Consider the following 22937-nt stretch of genomic DNA (forward strand, 5'->3'; position numbering starts at 1 on the left):
CATCTTGTTTAATCTCCATGTATTTATGGTTCTTCCCGCTTTCTTCTTACAGTTGATCTCCAGCTCCAAAGCATTATGATTAGAGAATATAGTTGGTATGATTTCAACCCTCTTATATTTGTTGAGGCTATCTCTGTGACCCAGTATGTAGTCAATCCTTGAGAATGTTCCCTGTGCACTTGAGAAGAATGTATAAGCAGCTGTTTTGGGATGAAAGGCTCTGTAAATGTCAATTACCTCCAGTTGGTCTAATCTATTATTTAAGGATGTTATTTTCTTATTGATTTTCTGTTTGGATGATCTCTCCATATCTGCCAGTGGGGTATTTAGGTCCCCTACTATGATAGTGTTTTGGTCTGTTTCTCCCTTTAGTTCTGTTAGTAATTACTTTATATATTTCAAGGCTCCCTGATTGGGAGCATAGATATTAATGTGTTATGTCTTCTTGGTGCATGATTCCCTTTATCACTGAGTTTTTTCAGAAGTATCATCCAGAATTCTCTGTCACTTAAGTTGCATGTTTCTATGTCTTTAAGCTTATTTCCTGGAGATTTTTCTCTTTCTTTCTGAGCTGCCCTGTCATCTTGGTTGTTCATGGTGTTTAATGGACTGTTTCTCTATCTGGGCATGTGTATAATGGAAGTGTATTCTGCTTTTTTCCCCCCAGAAAAATTTATTATATAAAGGTCTCTCTTTAGCCTGTTGCTAAGAAGGAGTTTTTTTTTGGTTTCCCATAGGTGACATCTAAGCCTCTTGGATCTCTGCTTTATATAAAGCTTTGACAATGCCTTTTTAAAAAAAATCAATCACACTTGCTACCCTCGGTCTCAGTCCTTATCAGTGTTTGCGATAGTTTTGGTAGCGTTTGCTCTGATTTCCTTGGGGCTCTGCCATGTTCAGTTTTGGAGGATATGGGGAGAGGGGCCCTCTAGGTTGGGGGACTGCCACTAAGCCTTGCATTTTGCAACTGCATCTTATTTACATATCCCTTGCTCGGACTTCTTTGTGTGTAGGTTGTGTGTTTTTTTGTTGAGTTTTAGATGTTCAGCTTATTGCTGTTTCAAGAGGAAAGATCTGGGGACATCTCTCACTCTGCTGTGTTTCTGACGTCACTAAGCTCAGTTCTTTGTATGAGAATCTGAATCTAATAAATTCTTAAATGGCTTCTGTCTTAGAGGATCCAGGAACACATAGAAAGACTATATGCTAAAAATTTTGATAATAATAGTAAAATAATAATAATTTATTATTTAAAAAATCCATTATCTCAAGTCTGAGTGCCCAGATTATACTGTTCCTATTTAGTATGTGCTCTGGGTAAAAGTTCCATTTGTAGAGGCTCCTGATGTTTTCTAGCACAATTTACATCCTTTGCACACTTTGAACCAAGCATCATTATTTTCATGGATCCCTTAATGTTGCTAGTATATTTCACTGGCGGAAGTTCATAGAAATCACCTGAGACATTACTGATTTATTAGGATCCATTGTGCCATTTATAAAATGCTTCCTTAATTACATAGGACCAGCTCCTTTGTGGCAGAAGCATCTGTCTCCAAAACTTTCCTTATTCCTCAAAGCTCTTGAGGACATAAGAACTGTGTTTTGTAATTTGGCAGTACTTTGTTAGACTTTGGATCCCCAGCCATCTGAAAAATCACCAACTAGTGGAAAATCACAACAAAGCTCTACTGTAATGGAAAATTATAAGTAAATATATATATTTGAATAAATGTAAAGGATGTTTTAGATACTACCCATAATTTTAGTCTCTATATTATTTCTTTCTCTGAGCTAAGATCCTAACTTTTCTTTATGACTCTCAGTCAACATTTAGTCCTTCATTAAATAACTTAAGGGCCATACTACGCTAGTCACTTCCTTAGTACACAGATGCATTGCCAATGCATTTATTTGTTTACATGTTTGTGTCTGTTCCCCCTCCTCTCTACTACCTGATGCATTGTAGGCCCCTTCATACATAAAGTGGTTGCTTAAAGGAGAAATGATGGATTCTTTCTGAAGAATGAAAGGGAACAAAAGCACTCACAGATTTAATGGCTTTTGAGAATTGTGTAATTTTGATAGATTGTGATGGTTGATACGTGAAGATGTGGCAGGCACAGATTAACTGGAAGTGGTTTTTGACAGTTCCTTTGACAAGAATCTCATATGATTCATCAGACAAAATGCCACTGGAACAGAAGATATTTAAGTAGTTATTAACCATATGTCCCAAAAGTATTGGTTAATAGAAATAAACTAGGTGGGAGTTTCAGATTTTGTAAATGCCACAAAATCCCGTCCTTAGCCCAGCTATCCATCAGTTTGTAAGCAACACATAACTATAGAATGGGAAATAGGGTTTTTATAGGCCAGTTCAATGTTTCTAATTCTCCAAGGCAGTATTTAATAGAGATAAAATACATGGTTCTACACGTAGATTATAAAGAAAAATTGCACAAGTGGAAAACCTGGCTTAATGGCAACCAATGTGAAAGATTTGGAGTTTCACTGAACGTAAGATGAATGAGTCAATGGTGACATCCTTAAAAGGGTTACTGCATTTCTAGAAACTCACTTATCTAGAAAGAAATGAAACAAATATTTATCTTTTAAATACCACGTGTCAGTCCCTAGATTTCATCTCTGTTGTAGTTATATTCTAATTTGCATCTCTCAGGGTGCATTCAGCCTGTGAATGAATGCCCTGCTTGCCTTTGGATTGGATAGGGAAGAGACCAGAGGATAGGAAATATAGCCTTGGAGTTGAAACAGAGTAGTAGCTGAGTCTTTGGTGTAAATCTTTGTTCTAGAAGGATATTCATTAAAATAATAGTCACCGCCTAGATAAAAACTGCCTAGAGGCTACTGATGTGACAAGTGAAATTTATGTCTTTGCCAGTGCTCTGGGTGGAAAAGCAGAGTCTCTGATAAGATATCAGTCCCTAGGCCGTACCTCATGTGGAATGAAGGTAGAATTTATACCACTCACTTTGTGTGGAAAGCCTTCAAACCAATAAATAAATGTAAAATTAGGTTCTTGGCTGGTGATACTCCTGGAGCTCTTGGTAGAGGAAAATAATCCACACACTCAGACCACAAGAAACTGTCATAAATAAAACAAGCCCTGTATACTATATTAACATAATCTGAAATTATAAAACATACATAACCATATTTTCTACCACGAATGGATCAGCAGACAGACCAAACAGCAAGATTAGGGAACCAATAAATTGAGATAATATAAAATGGTCTAAAGTCTAAAAAGTAATGTGAAATAAATGTTGAAGTAATTAAGGTTAAAAAAAACTCAAAATTTTATTTTTTAAAAAGGAGACCAGGTAAAATAAATAGAAATTTCTAAAAATATAGAAAAAAAATTAAATTAATAGAAACATCCGAAAGCAGATTATAGGTAGTAGAAAGAAAAATTAGAGAACTGGAGGATATATATGAGGAAATTAACCAAATGCAACACAAGTGTATAAAAAGATGGAGAATGTTACATATTAATAAACACAGAAAATAGAAAGAAAAGGTCCAATATGTATCTGATAAGAATTGCAGAAAGAGGGAAAAGAGAAAGTGAAGAAGAGGAAATATCTGATGTGAAAATGGATGAGAATATTTTAAAATTGGTGTAAGATGTCAATTCTCAGATGTAAGAAGTACAATGAACCCTGAACAAAATGAAAGATGATAAATACACCATTAGTTATATCATAGAGAAACATCAAAGCAACAAAGACAAATTAAAAAAAAATAACTAAAAGGAAAAGACATTATCTATAGAGGAACAACAATTCAACAAGAGCTTCTCAATCTCAGAATTATTAATATTTTGGACCAGACAATTCTTGACTGCAAAGGGGCTCTCCTTGTTCGTTGCAAGATATTTGGCAGTATACCTGGACTCTATCCACTTGATGCCAGTAGCAATCGAGTGTGACAACCAAAAATGTCTCCAGACATTGTCAAATGTCTCTGGAGGATAATACTGCTACTGGTAGAGAACCACTAAATTAGACTGATGATAGAATTCTCAATAGTGACATTAGAAATCATAAGGCTATGCAACAATACCTTCAAAATATTTATGGAAAAAAATACAGACTTGTGTATCCAGCTAAACTATAATTTAAGAGCAAGGGTAAAATACTATTATTTTCAGACAAAGATTGTATAGAATTCACTGACTCTTGTTGAAAGAAAGAGGTAAAGAATATACTTCAAAATTAGAAACATTTAGTCCAAAAGGAAGGAGTGGGATATAAAAAAATGGTGATGAAGAGATTAATAAACATGTGAGTAAATCTAAGAAAGCATTGACTATATTAAAAATGCCTAATTGTGAAAGTTGTAAAATAAGAGGAAAGTAATAATTTTTTTTTTTTGGAAAAATATAGGTGATTTGTGACTGTGTGTACTTTTTATTAATTTCATTAACTATTTAAGATCGTTTTCCTTATATTATTAAAATGTCATTGCTTTATATGATGATGATACAGAAAGTAAAAATATATTTACATAGTATTTCATGTGTATATAAAGCACTTTTATAAAAATGGCCTCATACCCTTTAACAGGTATGTGATTTAGGTGGGCAGTTTTGGTTTCCATCTTTTCAGTGAGAAAAAAGTTCCCAGAGAGTGTCTACTGGCCTAGACTAGAAGGAATATATAAGATAATGTGACTCAATACCTTTATGTTTAACTATAAAGTGGAAATAATATTTATTCTGCCAAACTCCCATGACTGCAGATCACTGCAGAAGGGAAAACATGAGATAATTCACATGATAGTCCTTTGGAAGATGTAAAACCCTCTATAAATGTACATGTTTGTTATAGTTTTCATTATTGCATTTAAAGCTTCTTTTAATAAATCTCTTCTGTATAATATATAGACAATGCATTAGGCAGACACAGAACTTTTATGTGTAAGTGAATAATCTGTGATGAAAATAAATACATGATTTGTGAAGAAGAAAAATCTAAATTTTATATACAGCATGATTTTCGATACTAAAAATTACATGTAAAGACAAAATTCTGGGAAGAAATATAGTAAAATATCAGCAACGTTTATTTTTGGGTAATTTAAAAAAATAAACTTTTTATTTTCTAGTTTTATATGGTGATAATGCCTCACTTTTTACATAAGAAAAAAACAGAAGTTGTCAATATCAAATTATTATTTGGGACATTTATATTTGCTAAGATTTCACAAAAATGATTAATCTTAAATAGTCTTAAGTAGTTTATTAGGAAGCAGTTTTTAAATGAGTCCACCTACAAGGAGAGAGATGGAAGCATCAAAAGCTAACTCCTGCACTGACAGTTTAATACTAATGTGTTTTTTTTTTCTCTTCAGAAAGTGTTCAAGATTTGAGATCTCAGTCAGCTATTTATGTAAGTGCTTGAGTCTAAAGAGCTTTTTGCCACAAAATGTTGTCGCCACCTGCTGGCAGTCTTGTATTAGAGTGACAGTCTTCTGTCTAGGGGAAATGAATGAACTTCAACTTCTATGATAGTACAAAAAATTGTATCCTCTCATTTGTGCTCCAATAATGGCAAATTTTGTTGAGTTTATTTTTTTTTCTGGCTAGGCCAAACATTATGTCATTTTATTCTTCGCAATATCTATAAGAAGTATGAATCTTTAATGAACTAATTTTATGCAGGAGGACAATTAAAGCTCAGAAAGGTTATACAATTTTCCCAAGGCCACACAGGTAGTGAATAATCAAGCTCAGATACAAATCCAGAAAATGGCAACCCTTCTGCGTTGCCGCTTTCAACTGTGTGGAAAAACCACCGTGGTGAGTCTGGATTGCTAAAGCACTATTAATGGTGAAAATATTTACTGAGGAAGTAAGGGGGAAAAATAAGCAATGAAATGCTTAAAAGATTGCCTGGAATTCAATTTTCCCTCAATTCATTATTGCCTGTCTGATAGCCTAAGCAGATCACCACCACCCCAGAGCAAACTCTCCTTTCTTTATACCTCACAGGGTTCTTGTGAGGATCAAAGGTAACAATGAGTGTGAAAGCTCTTTGTAATCTGCTTCTTGGTTTTTTAAATTTTAAATTAAATGAGATCATTAAAAATGTGAAAAACTGATTATTTGTTTTTCTAGCAGACATGTCATCTTTCTGTTGTGGCTTAAATTTTTGCCCTTGAGTTTGCAGAGGATAAATACTCAAATACCTATTTAAATGTGCTCTTGCATCTTTAATTAAAGTATAAAGGTATTTTCCATTGCATTGCCCAATGTCGGTTGCTCAAGGCCTAATTTGATAAATTACTCTAATTCCAGGAAAACATTGTTCCCAAGAGAATATGCTCCCTTTCCGCTGTCAATAAATAAGAGCGTAAAGCTGTCTTTGGCTTTAGCTGTTGGGAAATTTAATCAGTGTTTGATGGAGCCCAGCTCCACAGTCATGGAGCGTCCATTCCCTAGGCAGCTCCCAATACTCCTTTTCCTTACTCACCCTTCTTTGCAAGTGTAAGTAACAGTGTTCCCAAAAGTGAAGTTACTTCCGTTGATGACAGCATCTTTGATGGCAGGCGGCTCTCCACATGAGACAAGATGACAGGTAGGGGGTGCTCTGTCCCAGCTGCCTGATGCTGAGCATTCGATGACGGAAGGGCCCTGTAAGCTAAAGGAAAGAATGATACCATCTCTTTCATTGGCTATTTATTTACTTCTGTGGAGATGAAATAGGAAGGACTTAGAAAAGACTAGGGGACACCTGAGGAATATGAATACATGAATATAAACTTTCTTCATATTTTATTGCCTTATGCAAAAGCAAGGGAAACCTGAGTAGGTCCTTACTTTGATCCTTTAAAACAATGAAGAGCTAAAACAAGATAACAACTTGGTGCAAAATAAACTGTGCTCATTGGTAGCATTGTAGGGCACTCCTGACCTTGTGAAGAGGTTACTTAAATGAGAAGGGGTTAACAGGCCAGCTAGAATCCAGTGGTAAAGGAGACAGACGTCCAGGATAACTGAGACAGTCAGGGTAACTGAGAACAAAGGGCGCTGTCATTGCCAGGAGCCTGGGATCTGAACTGTGTTGCCCATGACTCTGATCTCTGGTCTTCCTTTGATTTCTCAAAGCTCGCGTCCTGTGGCATGGCTTATCCACCTTCGCTTGCCAACCTGATTCTGACTGACTGTATTAATCACTCCTCTTTCTGTTCACTTAATCTGTTTCCATTCAGATTTGTTGGTCAAGTTTCTGATCACAGCCTTACTCCTTATATTGTCCCTTCTGTTCGAACACACATACGCATACACACATACCCATTAGTCAAATTAACCTCTTACAGTATTAGGGACCCAGGCCCTTACCTTGACATGCTTTATATAACATCCCATGTGATGCTAAGTGTAAGCTTGGTAAGTCATTTACCAAAAAATACAGGCATTGTCTTATGCTTCGCGATAACTTTTTGCTTTCATGTTTAATGTCCAAATGTTTATAGCAATTGAACTAGAGCTCCTAAAGTCAAAGCCAGATGGAATATTTGCTGGGCATTTACTCTGAGCGAGGCCTCAGGAAGCATACAAATTTGAGAACACCTTTTCCATTTAGAAACTTGTATGGAAAGTCAACCAGCCATATGCAAATGAAACCTAACGAGTAAATAATGACTAACAAGGAACTGCAGGAATTTTGGCTGGTGTCTACAGACTTTACCTGTATCCATTCTCACAGGAATACGATGCAGTAGAAAGGTAGGTAAGCCCACTCAAAATATATTTCCCATGATTTATGTTGTTGGGGCTAGAACACTTGACCAGGTCACACACAGGAGGAGAATGACTCCAAGAACCGCTAGCAAGACAGGATGATTCTTTATCACCCTCCAGAGTATATCCTTTATTACACCTAAAGAAGAGAAACAAAAATTACAGAATATAATTTGCTTTATTTTGCCTAATTTTATCTGTGCCCAAAACTCTAAAAATATTGAGAATTTACTCATATTAGAAGATATTTTTTTCCTACTGAAATAATGCATTGAAATTATTTTTTTTCAAGGTTCAATAGTGTAAATCCTCCCTACAGGGATCTTACTGGGTGACAAGTAGGACAGATTTAAGGATCTGGCTTGCCTCCAGTTTGTGTTATGGATTAGGTAGCTACGATCAGAAAATTCTTAGTTTGAGAGTGGTCTGGTCTAGTATAAGTCCCTGAAATATTGAGTTTGGAGCCAAAGCTCCAGGTTATAACCAAGAATATTTATTAGTTTGCAGGGCCTTCTTACATGGCATCCATTCTTAGAACACCTCAAGGAAGTGCTGGTGGCCACAATAGGTTACTCATCAGGGGATTTAAGGATTCCAGCTATAACTACTATTAAATTATTGGATTCGATTTCTTCATATTACACATAATTCAATTAATTCCATATTATTTCAAAGGCATGCTCTGAGATTATTCTTCCCCCTGTCTTCTGGTCTTCTATCACTGCCAGTATGTCATCAATAACCTCTATATATAGTTTTAATCTTGGACACTTACTTATATATTACTTTACTGCCATAGGTGAATGCTGATCCATCAATGCCACCATTTTCCGGAACAGCTGGTGCACTGCAGGAAACAGCTTAGAGGAGGAGAAATAAAAAGCATTGCTTTTCTTAGCTAGTGTGTGCAAAAATCTTTAAAAGTTCAAGGGCAGCTCTAGGTTTTCTTGTCATGTTTAAAGATGAGCCTACTAGTTGGGTTTTAAACATAAAGAATATTGATACAACGTAACACTTGACATTTCTACACCTTAAATTTCTAAGGTTTCCAAACACTACAAACATGAAGAATTTACTAAGCATACCTTCACAATATGGTATCAGATGACTCCATTCTCCAGACTCCAAACACGTGATTTCGGTTACTCCCATCAGCTGGTGTCCTTCCTCACATGAAAATGTGACTTGGGCACCCACTGTATAAATCTCACCAAAAGAGTGGCCATTTTCTGGGTTTCCTGGAGACTTACATTTTATAGGTTCTTGAAAGAGAGAAAGCTTTTGTGAGACATTAGAAGTTTCCAGGCGTACTTTTCAAATAAACCACAGACCATAAGCCCCTACTATATGCAAATTTAGGGTCAGTCACCACTTTCAGGAAGGTAAATAAGTTAAAGGGAAATTTGGGACTAGCTTTGAATAATAGGAGTGAATATAATACTTGAATTCTCGAAAGAAGAAGATATATTGATACAATCACTTTAAAGAAGATTTTGGCTTTAAAAGCCAAGGACTTTAAATAAAACCCTCTCTAAAAGCAAATGCAATTAAAGACTTGATTTTTGAGAGTTCCTCTTTGCTTTCTTTATTGTTTTCTAGTAGTTGCTTTCTCACAATAAATGAAGAAAGACACTGATGGGTTGAGAGATGGGCCAGTATTATAGATGTTATAAAAAAATACAGAGATGTGGTAAGGCAAGATGTCCGTTTTTTTCAATGGTATAATTCTGTGTGACTGAGGCAGAGGAAAGATACTGATGGTAAAGATGTGATGAGGCCTCTTTGCTCTGATTGAAGCAGTGGAAGCCATTGCTTACATTTCTAAATTCACTCATTCACTCTTATTATTCTTCTACTCTGTAGGCATTTTGTCAACATTCTGGTGATACAGTTGCCCCTCAGTTTCATTTTTTCAGAAATGGAAGTTGAGAGAGGCACAATGCTAATTTAAAGCACCTTTAGTTGTTACTTATGTGTCTTTTTAAAGATGGTTTATCTTCTCATTCTCCCCTTTGAAGTTGAAAATATTGTCTTTTTAAAAAATAACACATTTAAATATGTACTTGGCTAAAAAATTGAATTAGACTTCCCAATTATACATATACTAGTTACCTGCACAGTTTTTACCATCTCCTGTGTAGGGTGGGATACATCTACAAATGTAGGATCCATTTGTGTTTAGGCAGGAAGCATGTTCACTGCAGTCTGACCCAACCGCACACTCATCAACATCTAAAATGAAGACAGATCGCCAATAGTAAAGTTGATTTTCTTTATGCACCAAGCATTTGTTTATATTTGTTTATACTTTTAAATCATTACAAATCACTTAATGTATAAAGCTACATATATTTTTACATTTAAATATAATAGTAATAATTACATTGCAAATATTCAAGAAAAGCTATTATTTCTCTAGTTAATAGGTAGGTAAGTAGAAGAACCGAAAAAGATAAAGATACTCTTAATAGGGAGCCTGGTGAAAATTTAAAACATTTTTGGCCCCTCTATGGACAGCTGCTCTGCCACTATGGTTTGCCCAGAGCTTACTGGGATGAGATGGAGTTAACAAAGAATGTCATGAGAGAGCCTGAGGAATTTGGGATGACTGTTTCCCATAGAGTTTAAGTAATCCAACACAATAATTGCCAAGATTTATCTCACCAAGGCATGATGGTGAAATGCCATTCCAGCTCCCATTATCCGTACAGAACATCCTTGAATCACCCAACAAATAGTAGCCATTGTTGCACTGGTAGGTCACTGTGCTGCCAGCATAGAAGTCCTCAGCTGAATAAAAGCCATTTTCCAAAGGGGGTGGCACCCCACAGCTAATGCCTGTAATGTGATCAGGAAGAACATAACTACGTTAAGAGCAAAATGCTCAAAGGGCATTTTATTTGTATTAACCTAGTAGTCGAGTTAAGCACGAATTTTTCATTGCATACAAACATTAGACTGAGAGTGCTCCGGAGATGGTAGCAGCCTGTAGCCATACCTGTGCCCTCAGCATTTAGCATTTTGCTGGCTTATAGTGGGCATGCAATTCGTTCATTTAGAGAATATTTATGGAGGTCGTGCTACCTGCTAGACACTATCCTAAATGCTTAGGTTATAGTAATGAGCCAAACATATAAAATCTCCCCCTTGTAGAGGTTACGATGTAGTGAGAGTAGAGAGACAAGAAATAGATAAATATATGAAATGTCAGGTGGGAATAGATGCTATGGAAAAACTTCCCTGATCACCCAATCTACGACAGCGATCTTGCTTTTACACAAACTCCTCACTTCGCATTTCTCCACCCTGCTTTATTTTTCTTCACAGCCCTTAATTTCGGCCCTTGTTGTTCTTATTTACCACAAATAAGTAATATTAAATTTACATGTTATTTTCTGCTTCTCCCGCTACAACATAAACTCCAGAAGAGAGAGACTTTTAATCCAACTGCGCATCTCCAGAATTCAGATCAGTGTCTAGCACATCTGAGGTACTTTAAAAGTTCTTGAATAAATGAATGAATGAATACACCCAACTCAAGAGATCTCTTCCTGTTTTCCAACCCAGCAATGAACCATCTCCCCTTGCATTCGGCCTTCATGGCTGTCTTTCCCCACATCCAGTTCCTTGTACCATTTGGGGTGCATTCACAGGAGGCATTCTCTTTGGATCTTCATCTCCCACCGCCCTGTGGTGCCCAGTACACATGGTACACTGCACAAAGGAAGTATTCAGTGACTACTTGCTATGTTTGCCACTGTGAAGTGTCTAGCTTTTATCAAGCTTTCCTGAAAAGTGTTTTTATAACTAAGTATTTTTCAAGAGCTATTGAAATGCCTCCAACAAAGGCAGCTCACGTTCACAGTGAGGGAGGGGTTGTGTCCACTGTCCTTGATTCAGACAGTACTGCACAGGGTTCCCGACCATCTGGAAGCCTGGATCACAGAACAGACTGATTTTGGAGCCTGGCTTTAAGTCTGCTGATGCAGTTCGCAGATGAGGTACTGATCCTTCCAAAGGTGGGCAATCTGAGGGCAAAGAACACAGGTACAGAGCTTGTCAGCAACAGACTGGAGCATCACCAGATCAAGGACTTCAAAGGGTATGTTGTACCAGCATCTGAAAGTCATTCTGCTGATATTAAAATCACTGGCAAGCAAACTTACTAGAAAAAAACAGTTTGAGCCAACAAATGACTTTTCCTCTTTCAGTAGAAGTTTGCTGAATATGAATATTTTCTAAAGGAAAAAGAGCATTTTAGGAATTTAATGAAATGTTCTTATAAGTTATCAAGAACCATGAACACTAAGACATCTTCAGAGGTTTGTTTTAAATACAGAATTTTATGAGACAATTTTGATCACTCAGAGTTTGACTATTCAGTGTGCAGGTTGTAATATCCATTGCTTTTCTCCCTGTGCCATCTATGGCAGCTAGGAAGCATAGGAAGCACGGAGCAGAGCGGGGACCCATCTAGAGCAGGAGGACAGAACTTCAGAGGGCATTTAAAAGATTAACCATATCCTTCCTCTCACCTATTTTCCTTATCTTATTTTACCTTTGTCCAATTTTATTCCACAGTTAATTTGTACCTTGTTATCCAGAATGTATTTAAATATTAAAGAGGTAATAAATCCTTTGGATGAAGGTAGGGCAAAAATGAATTACTAGTTAAACAACAGAGTGCCAGGCACACATTGACCAATAGAGAAGGTCGAACTGTCTCCTTTTAAAAGGAGAAAACCCAAGGGTAGCCAAGAGACAGCAGAGTCGATGGAAGAAGGAAACTCTCACCAGAACAGAATATGCTCTTGGAATCAACCTTCACTTTCCCCACAATTCCCAACAGGAAATCAGGCCAGGCTAACACGTTTCCTTTACTGAGGTCCTCTGGGCACGAGGTAGCCAATGATTTCACCTGAAAGTTTAAAAACACATCTTTAGATAAACATTAGTTATTTCATTGAGATAGAGTTGTTATATCTTAATTTAGTCCTATTAAAAACATTTGCAGATTTTGAAGGGTGAGGGTAGAGGGAAGCAGGCTTTTGTATGATACGATTTATGGGCAACAGGACAGTTCGCTTTCCTCTCTCCTCCACCCCCATCATTCCCTTCCTCAAATATTTCATGGTTACTGGCAATTCTATGCACAAAATTGTCTAAATCTTTGCAGTTTGTTAAGGTGTTGTGGAGGTTCCCTCTCTCCATTCTCCTGTTTTCTATCTCTGATCTAAAATTGAGGACATGAAGGCTTAGACAAGTTCTATACAGTAATAATAAGAGCAAACATTATTAAACCTTTACTCTGTGCCAAACAATACCACAATGGTACATGCAGGATTATGTTCAATCCTACGCAAGCTCCACTATGCAGTTCTGTTTGTTTATCTTTCATAGATAAGAAAACTGAAGCTTTGAGAGAGGGAGTAACATGTTCAAAATTATTGCTGTGAGTTCGTGGTAAAACTGGGATTTGAAGCCAGGCCAGAAATGCAGACTTTAACCACTAGTTCATCTATTACTCTCTCTGTGTGTGATCTTGTGCCAGCCCTAAATTTCTGTATCTTTAGTAACAGGGGTTTGAAGTATTATTCTCTATGATTCTTTCCAGCTCTGAAATTACATGATTTTATAAAATAATCATGTCCAATAAAATATTAAAACATCACCAAGAAACCGAAAAGGAGATTTATTGAAAGCTACTGCAGATAACCTCTGCCTGGCTTAGTCCACGACCATAGCATCAAATGAAAATCCAGAGGTTGCAATAAGATATGGCATCATTAGGCTGTTCACATTTTTACTAGGTTTGTACCTTTGCATCTCATTACTGTCATACACTGAAAATGGAATTGACCTGCTGTGGAGACAGGACATAGTCCCAGAGGTTGAGCTGGCTTATGGAGCCCACAAAAGACTCAGCTGGGCTGAATCCCTCTCCTTTTTTGTCTTGTTCTTGCCCAAGAACTAATGTGCCACCACCTAAAGAGAGAAGGAGAGAAAAAAGGAGAAAAACTGGCCCAATTATTTATTATTCTAAAATGCCAACTTAATGAAAACACGGCCAATATAAATGTAACAGGGAAAATTATTGAGAAGCTAAATTATTTATATCTACTGCATGCTTTATCGATAAGGACAAATGCAACATTTTATATAGCACCTTAAAAATAGTTGGAGGGAATTTAGAGTATTAGATCAGATTTATAAATTTTAACATAATCTATATGTATACATATATACATGCATATAATATTCAGTCAACAAAGTAGGTAGGTCCTATTTTGCCTTCATTCTTCTAAGAAATGACCCTCCATGACAGACTACCAGTAGCTGCTCTTTATCTTCTTGTTCTTCAGCCTACGATACTTAAATCTCTATCACCAATTCCAAGGAAGCTTCTAAAGTTGCCAGTAGCCACCTAATTGCCACATCTAATGGAAACTCTTCAATATCCACCTCTGGCGACTTCTCTGTATCATCTGTTTCCACTGACCATTTCACGCTATTAAACTGTCCTTCCTGGTGTACTGGATTGTCTTTGTCTGTTCCTCTAGAGTGACCCTCCACCTGCTTCCACTCTGTTTGGTGCTCCCAATGGTTGACACCTATGAACTGACTGAATCACTTGGTTTTCATGTCCCTCTGGCGTCTGTTTGTGTCTGGCCCATGGAAGGACCGGCATTGGTAAGAAAGTAGGATAACAGAGGAGTTTAGTTTCCTGCATACTTTCCTCCCAGGCAACAGACGGCAGTGGCCATTTTCTTCTAACATCATTGCTCCCGCTGGGAGATTTCTCTCCATCACTTCAGGTTTGCCTAAATTCTGGCACAACTCCTACTCCTTGTCACTTCATGTCACTCGTGATTTTCCATTGCTGCCAGTCACGGGGTATTTTACTATCATGTTTTGGTTCTTCTTAATCCTGCTTATACTTTTGAAAATAGTCCCCTCATTAACCTCTTCAGTTACCCTCCCGGTGTGTGCTCCATTTCCTGCCAGAAGCCTGATTGATTCCACTCAGCTTCCATGACAGCATCCTCTGCTGGTTCTCCTAGGACCTTTCTGCTCATTCTCAGTCTCCTTTCTCAGCCTGCCTCTTACATGCTGATGTGCCCAGGATTCCAGCTGGCCTCCTCTCTTCTTCCTTTAACTACTCTCCCTCTCTGCTCTCACTCACCTGCCAATCAACATCTGTTGATCCCTCTTTCATGATTTCTCAACCTACATCTTTTTCTTATAAAGTTAACAATTAAAAATTAATAAATGTAAAAATATTGAAAAAAATAAGTATAAAGAATTATTCCTACCCAGAACTAATGATTTAACAGTTGTATTTCCCTCTAGGTTATATTTTTATTACTTTTTTTAGTGTGCGATATTTTAAAACACACAACTGAGGATCATACTATAGATGATGTTTAAATCTCGCTTTTCTTCTTGAACATGTTCTCATCTCATGAGTTTTAATAGCCATTTTATTTTATCATATGAATATACAATCCATAATTTGCTTAATTAATTTAACAACCAATTCTTATTGAATAAACTGAGACAAATATACTGATACATAAATATTTGATCCCTGTTAGTTGAAATGTTGCTTGCATGCAGAAGGTTTCTCTGAGGCTTTTGATAAAAGTTTCTAAGTTGCTGCCCAGAAAGGTTGTATCAATTTTCACACTTGCCAGAACTCTGTAAGAGTGTCCACCACACTCTGAATCCTTGCCAATCACGCCTTACCACTAAAAACAACTTTGTCCATTTGACATAAAATCATCCTAGCCTATGTTTTTAGCTGCATATATTCCTATGAGCAGAATTCAAACTCATTATCTCTAAAGTAAAACACAGAACATCTCCCCACCCCCAACCTCTGCTCTGACAACTGTGCTTTCCCTAGAATTCCTATCTTAGTTTATAGACTCTCCAATAAAGCTGGTCATCCAGATGGAAGGAGTCCTTCACTAAGCTCTGTCAACTGAGCCTTGCAATATTTATGGATTCCAATTCATTCTTACGGCTGTAGTCAGACAACCGTCTCCTTGGGTGGCTACTATGACAGTTTCCTTGTTTTTTCTTTTCCTATTCCTTTAACCTACTTTTCACTCTTCTATCAGAGTTTAATTTTTTAAAGATAGAAATGCTTTTTAAAACCATAAATGATATATGTTCATTATGAAAATCTCAGAAAACAACAAAGAAAATAATAGTTACCTGCCATCCCACCACCCAGAGATGAAATTGCTGAAAACAAGAACACTCTAAATTAAAGACAAAAAGAAGCCTCCTCTCCACTTCACCTGATAATGCCACTTTCTGTTGTAACACTTGTTTCCATATTTACTACAAGAATATATGACATATGCCATAGAAGGATCTAGATAGAGCAAGCTTATTGCCATGCATAATGCTGATAACCCTGAATTACTTAATACTTTGGCATTCCTTCAAACTAAAACTATGAATATTTCTCTAAAAGAATTTTCAGAAGGGAGTTTGAGTTCTATTGGAAAAAGAGCATAAAAGACAGATAGCTACTAGGAGTACTCTAGCTTGCATACTGGTTATACTTGTATACTATGTACACTGATCACGAAACAAAACAAAATAAAACCAACAAATAAAAAACACCAGCAATTAATCTCCTTGGCAAATAGTTGAGTAACCACCTATTGTTAGTTCGGCACATTTCTTGGTAGTCTTAATAAAGACCCAAAAGGCATTTTTTACACAGAGAGTCGCACAGCTCACCTAAGAATAGCTTTTAATATTAACAGTCTGGATAATAAAAGAGATAACTATTGATCTTTGTCTAAAACCAAAGACAACAAAGCTAGCAAATGTGATGTTCGTCTAATCACCAACACTTCTAGCATCTAACAGAATTATACTCCTTTTGCTAAGTAGGACATACCAGGTATGGCTGCACCAACAGAGAGGCCTACACCACCATCAGACAATTTCCCATCAATATAGACTTTCCAGGCTCCATCAACACTCGTCCAAGTGACTGCAATATGATGCCAACTGCCGTCATTCACGGAGGGACAGTCTGTTATTCTTTCTTTGCCATTCACATAAAGAACCCAGCTGTGGAAAGATTCCAGGGGACAGAGTCATCAGTCATATGCTGTAATCCCACCTGTGAACATGTTACTTTTTTTTTCTTTTCCTCCTCCTTTTTTTTTTTGTGGGGAAAGCACTTCGTATAAAACCATTACTTCCTTTTCTCTACTTGGTCATATTTCACAGAAACAGATTTGATTTACTAATTATGCTTTATTGTAGCTCATGGAAAATTTGTGTTTTTTAGACATTGAGGAGTAGGAAAAAGTCTTAGGATGAGCTGAGAGAACTTGGTCCAATTTGAGACCATTTACCAACTGTCTATTCTGGAGAGAGTGAGTCAAGAATGAAAGGAATGAGAGTTGTGCAAATATCAGACTGGTTGCCTTCCTCTAGAATGAACGATCCTAAAACCAGGAAGAAACTTTAGAGAGTAAGTTCTGTCTCTCAGTTGCCAAGGCAGTTACATGGGAGACAAAGTATGTGGATCCAAAGAAAAGAATAAATAGAACGAAACAAGGATGACCAACCACTAGAAGGTTCCAACAACCACGTCACTTAGGCGAATGTCAAAGATGATAAGCAGTTAAAAAGAAAATATCTTCAAAAGCAAATGGAGAAAAAAGATTAGGGAAAATTGATAAGGACGATAAGAATTCACTGACTACTTCTCCTCAGGCCCTATTCAAAGATCTTTATGATGAAATAACATTTTTATAATGTTCATTGTTTCCCCTCTGTGTTTTTCCCATTTTCTTTCTCCTATTCAAGCAGATGACAGATTCTCTCAATTTATTTGCTTCAGGGGAGGGTCTTTTTATGTTTTTTGTTTTTGCCAATTTTTTGGATTTTGTTTCTGAAAGTTCAAGTCCACTAGGAAGAATAGGATTTGAAAATGGAAAGCTTTCCACCAGAGTATGACAGTCCCATGTATTAAGGAAAAGCCTCGGTCGATCTTTGAGGCTTGCAACCTGTTCAGTAGCAATTAGCTACAAATTTGGGTGTACCTGAGAGGAAAAGGTCATGTGGTAAACCATAGAATATAACTAAGTTAAAGATTAAACCTCAGCCTTGCTAAGGATTCCATATGTGGCAAAGAGCAGTGGTTCTGAAGGAACCACAGACTGAGGCAATAGACAGCTCAGTGATAAGCAATGTGGACAGATGACCAATGATGGATTTTGTGATCTTTAGCAAAACCCTGTGGGTTTTAGATAATCTATAAGACTCTAAGATAGGAAAAGCACTCCATAGTGAAAGAAAGCAGAGAAACAACTAAGGTGAGTGTCCTGACAGCCCAGAGGGAGGTGGTCCTACAACTGGAATTGATCCAGAAGGAAAAACAGAAATGTCATCTTGCACATCTGAGTTTCTAGACTGACTCATATTCAACACATGTGTCTCCCATGGATCGACAGTGTCACTGACATCCCTTGACCCTTGGAGGCCCTAATATGTAAAAGAAGGAACTAGCCTAAAGAGTCAGAGTTTGAGACTTGGCTCTGCCACTCCCACGGTATGACATTTAGGGCAAATCATTTAGTTTCTCTGAAACTTTGTTTTACTAAATGTAAAATGGGCATGAGTTTCTCAGATCATTGTGAGGATCAAATGAAGTATTTAGCAAATATTGGTATTTAACAGAATACCAAGAAAATAGTAAATAGCAAAATACAATACATGTTTAAGGTGTTTTCACTAAACTTTGTCTTCTCACAGAACCTGCCCAAATATGCTCTATTTGATTATTGTCACCCTGCTGTCCTGCTGGAGTATCTGACGCTCCCACTCCCCCGTCCTCAATGTCAGTTCTAATTTCGTGCTGGGATAAGGTCCAAAGCACAGATACCCTGGCATTTCTGCTTACCCATTATAATCAGTCAGGAGGAAGGTATTGTCACTGCCATTCTCAAGTGCATAGGAGATCGGAGTTCCATAGTTATTGTTGTCAGAGGACATCATCCAGAATGTGCATGTGACAGCGTGGAGAGATGGGAGCATGCCGTCAAGTAGGACGTAACCGTAGGTAGCAGAAATTTCAAAATCCAGGTTAAAACCCATGGACTGTTCTGCAACAAATAAGGAGAGTGTGTAGATCATGGTACTTGCGAGACACATCTCAGTTGTCTAAGGTAAGCATCAGGTACGCAGCACTATTGACAAGGAAGCCATTTCAGGAGATATGATGATCTGAAAAGCAGTTTCAAAATTGAACATACATTATTTACGAACTATAGAACACTTTCTTTTAAAATAGTGAGTAGCTGAGATAGGGAAAGTACTCAGTAGTGAAAGGAAGCAGAGAAATGGGGAGTAGTGGGAAGCAGGGTGGGATTAGGGAGTTATTAAAGGTGAGAGACACAGGCATCTCTGATGCTACTGAGAATGACTCAGTAGAGTGGAGTAATTGACGCAGGAGAGAAGGAGGGGTGAGTGTAAGGACATCATTCCGTCCCTACTCAGGGCTCTGGCTCCTCCCTCTTTCATGATCAATTCAGCTCTGCCCCAATCCTGCATACTTCACTCAATAAAACAGAAGTCCTACCGTTAGAAGACTCCAGTGCCCTGAAAAAGCAGTTTTTGCATTGATTCTCAAACATGCCCATGGCCTCCGACCTCTGCAATCAAGTGGCTTATCAAAGTGTCCCTCCTAAACATGTAGACTGTGACATGTTTGGCTGAATTCAATTTTCTCCATTTCCCCTTTACATCTCTAAGTTTCAATTTCCTCATCTGTGCTATTGGGGATACAATTACCTAGTTTACTGGATGGCTCTGAGGATGAAATAAGTACAAAATGCTTAGCATGGTTTTGGGTACATAGGTAATGCTCGGTGCGGGTAAAAATAGACACTTATGATATCACTATATTTAGTATCATTATTAATAACATTGAGATCATATATACCTGTTTCACACCTGGTGCCTGAAAATCCTGGCCGACATTTACAAATGTATGAGTTTAATTGATCCACACAGGTGGCCTGATTTCTACATGGGTTAGACTGACACTCGTTGATGTTCAATTCACAGTGTGGCCCTGTGAAGCCTGCTACACATTGGCACCTGAAAGAAAACAAATGTCACAATTAGAAGGGCTGCAGGATGTCTCCCATTTATGATGACTCGTCTCAAAGTACTTTGAAAATCGCAATGCTGAAACACATCTTCCATATCGAAACATAGCTTTAACTGTTAGTTATTTTTTCTAGTTCATCTAATTAAACCTATTTAAGACAACGTATATTTCAAATGTTGTAGCAGCAAAAATAGAGTAGAACGCAGTTCTGGTCAAGGTGAAGTATTATTCCTACACTGAGAATTTCTCTCCTCATAGAAGTGCTAGGAAAAAAAATATAAAAAGTTCATATGCTGTTCTCAAGGCTCAACATATACTAATCAATCATTATAACAATGAGGTAATATTAATACTCTCATTTTACAGATGAGTAAACTGTGGCTCAAAGAGGCTAATTGGCCCAAGTCCTCGTGTTACTAAGTAGTGGAGGAAGATTTTAAATCCAACTAGTGCCTTGTTCTTAATCAGTATGCCATACAATCTCTGTTGCATAGAACAAACCATTTAAACCCAACAGAATGGAAAGTATATCTGATAATGTCAAATATTGACAAGGGTGTTGTGCAATGGGAAAACTCATATAGTGAGTAGAACACAATTTGGGAATGTCAAGGGGATTTGAGAGTTTGCATTCTCAGAGCCCTGTCTATCCATCTCTAGTTATGTACTCTAAGAGATTATTGCATACGTGCACAAAGACACATGCAACACATGTTCATAGCTGCACAATTTTAAATCTTTATGGAGAGGCAAATGGAAAAATAAACCATGGTATAATCATGCAATGGATTACTAATCAGCATCTGAAGTGAGTAAACTACAGCCAAATGTATCAACTTTGATAATGCATAACGTTGAATGAAAAAAAAAATCACAATAGGATATACATAGTATGATGCCACTTACATAATATGTAAAACAATACTATGCACGGTTTTTGGAGTCATATATAGTAAAATATAAAGTCTGAATGAGAAAGATATACATCAACTTTAGGACAGTGGTTACTATTGAAGAAGAGGAATCTGTGTGTGTGTGTGTGTGTGTGTGTGTGTGTCTGTGTGTGTGTGTGTGTGTGTGTGTGTCTGTATGAGTGTGTGTATTGGGATACTCCAAATCTATCATTAGAACTTATTCTTTAAAAGATGTGAATCAAATATGGCAAAATGCTAAGGTTTGATAATTACTGTGATGAGTGCATGACTTTTATTATTCTTTGTAATATTCTGCACTTCTAAAATATTTTCAAATTAAAAAGCACCTGTCTAATCAATGGCAGTTAATATTGTTACTAGCACATTTATATGGGGACCTCTTTGACATTGGCCTAAAGGTGGCTAATATGAATAAATGGTGTTTTAGGGTTTAAAAGAAAATCTGTTGTAATTGGAGGCGATATTTACTGCATTCTCTGCATTTGATGGTAAATCTGTTTTGGTCAGAATTTCATTCATTTTTATCTTCTCATGTTTGATATCATTACAGCAGTCCAATAACCTTGTCTATGAAATAGGTTCACCTTGGTGACAACTAACATTCCTTTTGAATTAGGAGAGTTTACCTTCGCCTTCCCTCTTGTTAAAATTTAGACAAATTTTGTAATAATCAATTATTTTGATCATGGGGAGAATACTGATCTCTGCTATTCATCTGGAAGTTTCTCATTGCCTATGGTTAAGTGTCATATGCAGAAGATGTAAATGAAAAGATGTTACTTATGATTTCATTTATAAGTGAGATATAAAACTGAAAGCAAAAACAAACAAGACAGACAAAAACTCATAGACACAGATAACAGTTTAGTGGTTATCAGAGGGAAAGTGGGGAGGGGAGGAGGTAGATAAGGGTAAAGGGGGTCATATATATGATGACAGAAGGAGATTTAACTTTGAGTGGTGAACAAATGATGCAATATACATATGACATATTACTGAATTATACACTTGAAACTCATATAATTTTATTAACCAATGTCACTCCCAATAAATTTAATAAATAAATAAGCAAATCTGATGGGGAGGGTGGAAAGATGGATGTTAACGCTGATAATACCATTTCCATATTGAGAGTGAAAGTCTCACCTGCAGCACTGGCTTCCTATTTCTTCTGGATAGTGCTCTGGCTGTTTGTTGGGGGGTTGGTAATGGAAGGGGACTGAACCAGAAAGGAATTAGGAAATATGGCAACTGGGGTAGACTTTTTTCTCTTTTAACTATATAACCAGTGGCGTGTTAAGGACAATAAAGTTTCTTAAGATTTTGCAGAGCAAGACTGGTCTGCTTTTTGTACTGCAGAAGCCACTAATCGTGCAAGGGGGAAGGGATGGGACAGGGCAGACTTGATAGTGATAAAGGAGAGTGTTTGTTTTCAAACTGTGTTCTCCTGACACCCTAAGAGCTATCGCAGGAAGACAAAGTCTTTCTCCCCCACAAACACTATGATTTTCAACCACAAAAGCTTACCTTTTATTATTTTATTTGATTACATTCATATCAGATTTCTTCTGAACCAAAGGTTACTAAACTTAAAAAAAAAAGCTTAAAAATCATGGACATAGAATATAGACTGGCACTGTGATAGTATAATTGCAAAATTCACTTCGATTTTAGCTAGTGTGAAAATTCCAGCTAAAATGAAAAAAAACGAGTTTTGTCTAATGCTTTTATATTTGCTTCTTGTGTAATTGTGCTTCTTTTCATCTTTTATGCCTTCCCAAGTATATCAGCCCTCCATATGCCTGGGTTCCACATTTCAGATTCAGTCAACCACAGATCAAAAATATTCTAAAAAAAATGTTACGTTGTTGCTGACATGTACTATGTAGTTAGGCATATAATGGTTGATGGTTGCATCTGTACTAAACATGTCAGACTTTTTTCTTGTCATTATTCTCTAAACAATACAATAGAACAACTATTTACATAGCTTTCACATTGTAAGAGGTATTACAAGTAATCTAGAGATGATTTAAAGTATATAGGAGGATGTATGTAGGTTATATACAAATACTATGCC

General features: G+C 36.9%; 1 protein-coding gene across 2 annotated transcripts in view; it reads right to left on the reverse strand.

Annotated features, from left to right (window-relative positions):
• SVEP1 (sushi, von Willebrand factor type A, EGF and pentraxin domain containing 1) overlaps nucleotides 1-22937 on the reverse strand; it is a 153353-nt gene that overhangs the window by 38439 nt on the left and 91977 nt on the right. For both annotated transcript variants that reach the window (XM_039870681.1, XM_039870680.1), the window contains 12 exons: nucleotides 19752-19909; nucleotides 18711-18912; nucleotides 16692-16867; nucleotides 13632-13756; nucleotides 12566-12689; nucleotides 11629-11799; nucleotides 10436-10609; nucleotides 9884-10003; nucleotides 8857-9033; nucleotides 8547-8631; nucleotides 7719-7910; nucleotides 6501-6668 (listed from right to left, as the gene is read on the reverse strand). In XM_039870681.1, coding sequence (XP_039726615.1) covers nucleotides 6501-6668; nucleotides 7719-7910; nucleotides 8547-8631; nucleotides 8857-9033; nucleotides 9884-10003; nucleotides 10436-10609; nucleotides 11629-11799; nucleotides 12566-12689; nucleotides 13632-13756; nucleotides 16692-16867; nucleotides 18711-18912; nucleotides 19752-19909 — 1872 coding nt within the window. The remainder of the gene's footprint in view (nucleotides 1-6500; nucleotides 6669-7718; nucleotides 7911-8546; nucleotides 8632-8856; nucleotides 9034-9883; nucleotides 10004-10435; nucleotides 10610-11628; nucleotides 11800-12565; nucleotides 12690-13631; nucleotides 13757-16691; nucleotides 16868-18710; nucleotides 18913-19751; nucleotides 19910-22937) is intronic.

This window comes from Pteropus medius, unplaced genomic scaffold (genome assembly GCF_902729225.1).
Source record: "Pteropus medius unplaced genomic scaffold, Ma_sr-lr_union100, whole genome shotgun sequence".
NCBI lineage: Eukaryota > Metazoa > Chordata > Mammalia > Chiroptera > Pteropodidae > Pteropus > Pteropus medius.